Source organism: Brassica rapa, chromosome A03, assembly GCF_000309985.2.
Source record: "Brassica rapa cultivar Chiifu-401-42 chromosome A03, CAAS_Brap_v3.01, whole genome shotgun sequence".
Taxonomy (NCBI): Eukaryota; Viridiplantae; Streptophyta; class Magnoliopsida; order Brassicales; family Brassicaceae; genus Brassica; species Brassica rapa.
Genome location: NC_024797.2, coordinates 36,644,774 through 36,652,479, shown reverse-complemented (window position 1 = coordinate 36,652,479; position 7,706 = coordinate 36,644,774). Strand labels below are relative to the sequence as shown.

The 7,706-nt window shown below is 31.3% G+C and overlaps 1 protein-coding gene across 1 annotated transcript; it reads right to left on the bottom strand.

The window, feature by feature from the left end:
- Positions 1 to 875: 875 nt before the first annotated feature.
- LOC103848210 (uncharacterized protein At4g02000-like) lies at positions 876 to 1,835 on the bottom strand. The gene has a single exon (XM_009125166.1). The coding sequence runs from the start codon at positions 1,833 to 1,835 to the stop codon at positions 876 to 878; it is 960 nt and encodes a 319-aa protein (XP_009123414.1).
- Between the last annotated feature and the right edge of the window lie 5,871 nt (positions 1,836 to 7,706).

The window sequence follows — 7,706 nt, the reverse complement described above, 5'->3', positions numbered from 1 at the left end:
AGGATATGAAGTAGACGATATCTCTCTGCTTCACTCTAACATCAATTATTCTGTCACTTGCTGATAAAATCTCTACTTCATGTGAATTTCTCCAGAATAATGCCAAACCACCACTGAGACCCACTGGATTTACCAAGAATATGTGGTCATAACCCAAAGATCTCTTAAAGCCTTCAACGTGATCACTAGAGTTTTTAGTCTCTAGGAGAAACAAAAAGTCTGGAAGATGCTCACGACACATCTCCTCTAGGCGTCGAACTGTCAGGATGCTCCTCAAACCCCGACAGTTCCAACTGAGCGTCGTCATTGAGGACTGGATGGTTTCTGGTGAACCATCAAACCTCTAGTTGACTTTGACAATTTAGACGAGACTTCAACCTCCTCATCTGCTTTCCTTTTCAATACACTCTCTGCTACATCCTACAGCGTCGCTTTTTGGCTGCCTTGCGCATTACGCTTTCCTCGACGCGTCCAGGATGTCCCTTTCCTCGACGTACCTCTGCTCGCACCAATGTTCCTAGCCTGAGCTGGGTAACCACTACCAATCTCAAAACCGCCAAAAGTTGGAGTTGGTGTTAAGCCAAAGGTGTCCCCTTCATCTTGTTCTGTTCCGAGCACATGGTGAACATTGCGATTTCGATCATTTATCATTCCGGATACATGAGATCTGTTGAACCTTGTCTCTGATACAGACCTCTGCCCCTGTTCCATCTCATCGCAAGGAGATTCCTGTTGTTAGAATGTCTTCTCTAATTCTGAGTGACTAGAGGATTCACCAGTTTCAGGAGCAGCATCAGCATTCGTTCTGTTAAAATCAAAGACTAATCCCTTATCTTTATTCAGACGGTTAGACAGAACTGGGTCTCCTTCCATTCTTAGCCCGCTCTTTGAGCAATCGAGTCTTTTGATAAGTCATCAAGCGCCTTTTTCATCCTGAACTCTCTGATTCTCCTCTCTTCAGGATCAATACAGTTCATGTATAACTGCATCTGCTCAAACACTTCTGGAGCTATCAAACCAGCAGGTGGTTCAAAACCCGGGGGTATTGATGGTGCAAACAAAGGCATTATGTCCTGAGATAGAGTGGAGTTGTGTTGACGTTGCGAAAGCCTTTGCATGTTGACGACAGAATGTTTTTCCTTTCCTTTAACGCTTCCAAGAGGATTGCCTTTTAAGAGAGGACAAGCCTGTTTCTCATGTGATAATCTGAAGCAATGAAAGCATTTCTTCCTGATTCGCTCGTAGTCTACATCTACCACTGCAGTACCACCTCCTTTTGGTAATGTTATACTCTTCTTCTCTCGGACTGGCAGGCTAAGATCCATAATAACTTGTGCTCTCACATAGTCCTGTAGTAAGGGTTTCTCAGGATCCCATTCAATCACTTTCACGTACCCAATGGCTCCTGCTACCGCATCAATGGTTTTAAAGGTGAGGTAGTTAACCGGGATATTAGAGATTCTGATCCATACAGCCGCCGTTTGGAAGAAGTTACTCGGAGGCTGTTCCACCCATCTCTCCATCGCCATTCCCCAATCATCAAAGGTCCAAAAACCCTGTTTCAATACAGTTTGTATATCCGATTCCAGTTCAAAGATAAACTGGAATCTCTCTTTCGTCAAAGCTATTCCACGGGCTCGTTCATATACTCTCAAAATCTTCGGCATAGTACGGAGCATTCTTGCCATGTTCTGGCAAGATGGATTAAGCAACCTTCCAAGGAGACTTCGACTGTTCAGCACAATTGCACTATAGTCGTCATCCTCCGGTAAAACGATTGGTACATCATCTTCTAACGACATACCTTGCATCACTCCGGCCAAGTTATCGTCCATCAGAAGTAGAAAGATCTCTTGACGACGTTCACAAAGTCGCAGTGAGATCCAAAGGTGTGAAGAAAAAAGAGGCGGCTTAAAGAAGAACCCTAGATAAACACCATATTTAGATGAATATTTTTGGAAAATATCGAGATTTCCATAATATTTTTTGGAGATTTCCAAAAAGATTTTGGGAGAAATTCGAATAAATCTCTTTGCCGGCAAGGAATAATGCCTTCTGGAGGTTTGCTCTCCTCTGATTGGCTGACAGAAAATCGCCTTTTGAGAGAGAATTTCGAGTCATTTTTCTAATCCGAGAAACTAACTAAATTTGATTCCTTCCGGAGGTTTTCTTTCAAAACTTGATTTTGAATACAAAAGTGTTCTCTAAATTCAGTCAAATGCAAAAGTAATCCAAAAGGCTAGTGAAGCTACAACAACCTCCTTATGAACAAAAAAAAATGTATTAAGTTTTATCATTATATCTTTAAACTAATTTAAATTTTTTATAAAAAATATTTTGATGGGAAAAAATTGAAATCATGTAATAATAAACATTCCTAAATGATGTAAATTTAGTTTTACTAAAACTGAATTATTTTCAACATAAATGAGTGAAAGTAGATTAACTCAGTATATAGTCTTTGGTTTAGGGTTTGTTAACATATGTTATAATATTGTTGGTATACTTAGGGTTAGATTTTGAAATTTTTTTTTCTAAATATTTGACATATGTGTTTAGTGACTATATAATAAATTGATTTAAACACTTTATATGTATCTTACAGAGTCTGGAAGACTCACAAAAGACTTTCCAAAAAGTTTTCTGACATATCCCGCTTAAAGTTTAGTAGAATTTTGGGTTTCCACCTAAATTTTCGAAGAATTTAGGTTTTCCGCCTAAATCGAAGTCTTTCAGAAGTCTTCTAGGGAAAATTTTCTCATATATTAGATCTTAAAAGTAATTAATAAATTTTATAAAAAATATTTTGAAAGAGAAAAAATAAAATCATGTATTAATAAACATTTCTAAATGATGAAAAATTAGTTTTACTAAAATTGAATTATTTTTAACATAGATGAGTGAATGTAGATTGAGTCATGATAACCTTAGGTTTAGGGTTTGGTAACATATGTTATACTATTGTTAGTATTTTTAGGGTTATTTTTTCAAATCTTATCGTTTTTTTAGTTTGACATATATGTGCTTAGTGACTATCTAATTACTTAATTTAAACACTTTCTAAGTTTCTTTTATGTTTAAGGAATTTGTTTTTCTTAGTTATTTGCTTATAGGATCTGGAAGTCTTCGAGAAGACTTTGGTTTAGGGTTTAGTAAAATATCCCATATATATTAATTAAGAATTATTAAAAAAATTATAACCTTAAATTTTAACTAATTAAAAAGAAACTCTGGTTACGTATCACTTAATTTGAATGACAATTTAGCTTACGTGGCAGCTTAACGATCAATTGAAAAAAATGTTGATCCAAAATCCAATTCTTAGGGAACATTATATTAACCTAAACTAGAAGAAGTGTATATTCTTTCTTTAAATAAAAACTACGTAATTACCTAATATGATTAACATATATATGAGAATTAATAATTATTAATAATAAACATTTGATAAAAATTTTGCACCCTTCCTCTTTTTTGTTTAATTTTACATTATTAAAATAAATTAAACAATCATGTTAACTGTATTATAAAAAAATAGATTTTTTTCTTATATGTTATATTTTGAATTTTTTAAAAAGACTTTAAATTACAAAAAATGTTAAAAATGCTTTTGAATAATTTATGATCAATGACTTAATTATCTTTTGTTATAACCAGATACGAATGATCAAACAATCGTATTAATATAAAATTATCATTTAATAGATATTCATATTAAATAATATATATGTATATTAATATCATTTAAATTAAACAATGTACCATTTAAATTTACATAAATATGTTGATTTGAAATTTGCATTGAAAGAGTATTGAAATCTTAATATTTTAATTTTGAAATTTACTTAGAATCGATATGAACCATCATCATTTTCTTAAATGGGCCTTTAACAGTTTTTAATGATTAACTAAATGGGCCACACACATAGTAAAATATCTTTTGGTTTAAAAATTGTTGCATACCCAAAAATCAATATGAACTATCACCATTTTTATTTATAGTTTTGTCACAATAAAAATATAAGGATGGGCAAAAAATCTGAATCCATTAAACTTTAACAAAAAAATGGTTATATATCCGAATGGGTTCAAAATTTCGGTATCTAAAGAACCGAAACCGAACCCGATCCAAACCGTAATATATTAGGTATCCGTATATATCCAAACAAGATTTATATACATAATATATTAATTATTTTTAAATTTAACATCTAAATGATTATATTTGGAAATATATACAAATAGTTATAAGTACATGTTTAAAATAGATAAATGATACTTATAGTACCTAAAATACTTAAAGTATCTATTGATTTTCTATCCAAATATTTAAGCTAAACCAATTTTAATGGTAAAAGTATTTTGGCATACACCATTCAATTTTATGTTATATATTATTTTTATTTTTAGATTTTGAAAATTTTAAATTATAAATAATAAATGAACTTTAATTTTTGAAAAACAAATTGAATAGGTTATCTGAACCTAAACCCGAACCAAATCCATAAAGATCCAAACCGAACCAAAGCCTCAAGGATCCGAATCGAACCAAATGGTTCTCGAATTTCCACCTCTAATCAAATGTAAAAAATGTTATTGATAACAAAATGTATATTGTTAATAATATTTAAGTACAATTTATTTTCAAAAAAAATTATCCTGCGCCCTGCTAGTGTTATAGTATTGTTTGTATCTAGGGCTAGATTGAAGAATCTTAACTTTAAATTCTTTTTCACTTACATATGTTTAGTTTTGTGTATATTAAACGCCATATAAATTGATTTTAAATTTAATAAATTGTGTTTTTGCTATTTAGTTAGTTATTTGATTAGGTTATGGTTTGGAAAACTTCTAGTAGACTTCCCAAGAAGACTTCTGGTATATTCTCGCCTAAATTTCAGTAAAATTTAGCTTTCCCGCCTAAAGAGAAGTCTTCTAATGTATTTGATTTTGGGGTCTGTAAGACTTTCTCTTAGAAGACTTCCCAAAAATTCTTCTCTTAGATGACTTCCCAAGAATTCTTCTCTTAGAAGACTTCCCAAGAAGATAGATGGAAAGTCTTCCGTATCGAAAATATTTAACTTAATTGGAATTTTTGTTTCCATATATAAAGAAAATTTATATAAAGAAAATTTACACATTTTCTTTCTTCCTCTCAAATAGCTGCAACAAAAATGTAATATTTTTCACTCTAAAACTCTCCAACCTCTCTCTAATCTCTTTGCACATCAAAACAAACTTTAAATACATTTCTCATTCTTTTCTTATATCTTCTCACTAATTTATCTTTTTTTTTGCAGGGTTTTCACTATATGGTTCTCATCTTTCACTCATTCAAAGATAGATCTAGAAATTTTGATATGCATTATTGTGTGTTATATATTATATATTAAAATGCTATAGATTCAACCTAATGTGACTGTGTTTTTTTATTATTTAAGCATAAAATTATATTTTGAAGTTTTTCTCTGTTTTGAAGCCATTTGAATGTTTTAAATTTGGAGGTTTTTCAGATCTGTGACAGACTTTGAAAGACTTCTCAAAAGACTCTCGGAAGATTTTAGGCAAGTCTTCTAATGCATTTTATGCTAGAAGACTTCCCACAAAGTCTTCAGGAAGTCTTCCAAAGTCTTCTGCCCAAAGTGGTACAAATTTTGGATAGTATTTTGTGTTTTATATATTAGATTCTAAAAAGTAATAGATTCAACCTAATTTTATTTTTTAAGCATAAAGATTTTATTTTTGAAGTTTTTTTCTGTTTTGAAGCCATTTGAATGCTTTTGAATATGCATATTTTTTTCAGATCTGAGTCAGACTTTGGAAGATTCTCGGAAGACTCTTAGAAGACTTCTTGGGGAATCTTCTAATGTATTTTATGCTAGAAGACTTCCCATGAAGTCTTCAGGAAGTCTTCTGAAGTGTTCTACCCAAAGTGGTACAAAGGAATGATGTCAAGTGGAGTCCAAGCTAATATATGTTGAGGAATGATATCTAGCATCATTTGTAATAGTTTTGTTTATGATTTGTATGTGTATTATTTTAGTTGTGAATTTTTTGTAAACTTGAAGAGATGTTAATCAAAAGAATTTGGTATATATGTTCATGTTTTTCCAAAAGTACATACCAAGAAATTTTTGTAACCATTCTACTCACTCATAACAAACACACAATAACACAAAAAAACTCAGTCAAATTTACTAAAACTAAGAGAGAAGATTTCACAACAAAATTTACTCAAATTCACAAAAGATCATACTTGAATTTTAAGTGAAAGTTGAAATTTTAAATCTCATGTAAGTTAAAATTATACCTTATGATCTAAAAAGACACGTTAAAGTATATGACTTGATATTCTTGAAGCTACTTAACACTTTTAAAAGTTAAGAACATACCTTGAAGTTATTTAACACTCTTGAAAATCTAACGTAGAACACTTTTTGGATTAGATAGAAACACTACTAAACATAAATATTTTAAATCTCATTATTATCACCAAATAAGTTATGAATTTCATCCAGTAGCCCCAATATAGACTAATACACATGAATTAATAATAAAAAAAATACTAAAAAGTCATTTTAATTGTAGAAAAAATGAAAGTTTTTTAAACATTGATGTAGAAAACTTCCTAAGAAGTATCCAGGAACCCCAATATAGAGTAATACACATGAATTAATAAAAAAATTACTAAAAAGTCAATTTAATTGTATGAAAATGAAAGTTTATTAAACATTGACGTAGAAGACTTCCTAAGAAGTCTTCTATTTAGGTAATTTTTGCAATTGCAAATTTACGAAGGAAGACTTCTTAAATACTCTACTCTAAAGAAGACATCTTGAGAAGTCTTCTTTTGTAAATATTGGCTTAATTTTGAATTTGACAAATTCTCGAAAATGTAAGAGAAGACTTCTCGAGAAGTCTTCTCGAATAAACATGTTAATTTTGCAATTGACCGAAGTTTGTCAGAAACTTGACTTTTTATAGAAGACTTCTCGGGAAGACTTCCAGAGAAGTCTTTTGAAAGTCTTCTCAATGTCGCAAGAAGTCTACCTGAGATACTTTTGCAATTGACTATATTGAACTTTTCCAAAGAAGACTTCTTTAGAAGTTTTCCGACGTTTTCTCTCATAACCAAACGTTTGACCGAAACCCGGAATAAAATTTGACAAGAAATCTCAAGAAGTCTTCTCATTAATATTAAATGTTTCATTATTATTTTTAAATTGCAAAATTAACCCATACAGACTTCTTGCGACAGTGAGATGACTTTGGAAAAACTTTCAGAAGACTTCTATAGAAGTTTTTGCCGAGAAGTCTTCAATAAAAAGTCAAATTTCTGACAAACTTCAGTCAATCGAGAAGTCTTCTCTGGGATTTTCGGTTTTTTTTTCTTAACAAAGAAAAGTTAGTAGACTTCTAGGGTACACTTCTTGATGGAGAACACATCTAGCGAAGTCTTCTGAAGGTCTTCGCAAATATATCTGAGAAAAAAATGATTTCATACCTTCACCCTATGAGATTACTTATTTAGCTTCTCCAAGCACCCAGAAAGACTTTCAGAAGACTTCGGGAAGATTTCCTTTTCTTGTGACTACAAAAAAAAATTCTATTCTTCCTTTTCTTGTTACTGGAAAAAAATGATTTCATACCTTAAGCCTGGAAATGATTTTTGTCACTACAAATGCTACCAAGTCGTTAATGACCAC

What these genes read in the sequence shown, in the direction of transcription:
- LOC103848210 (XM_009125166.1), bottom strand. Translation starts at nt 1,835, where the DNA reads ATGGACGATAACTTGGCCGGAGTGATGCAAGGTATGTCGTTAGAAGAT.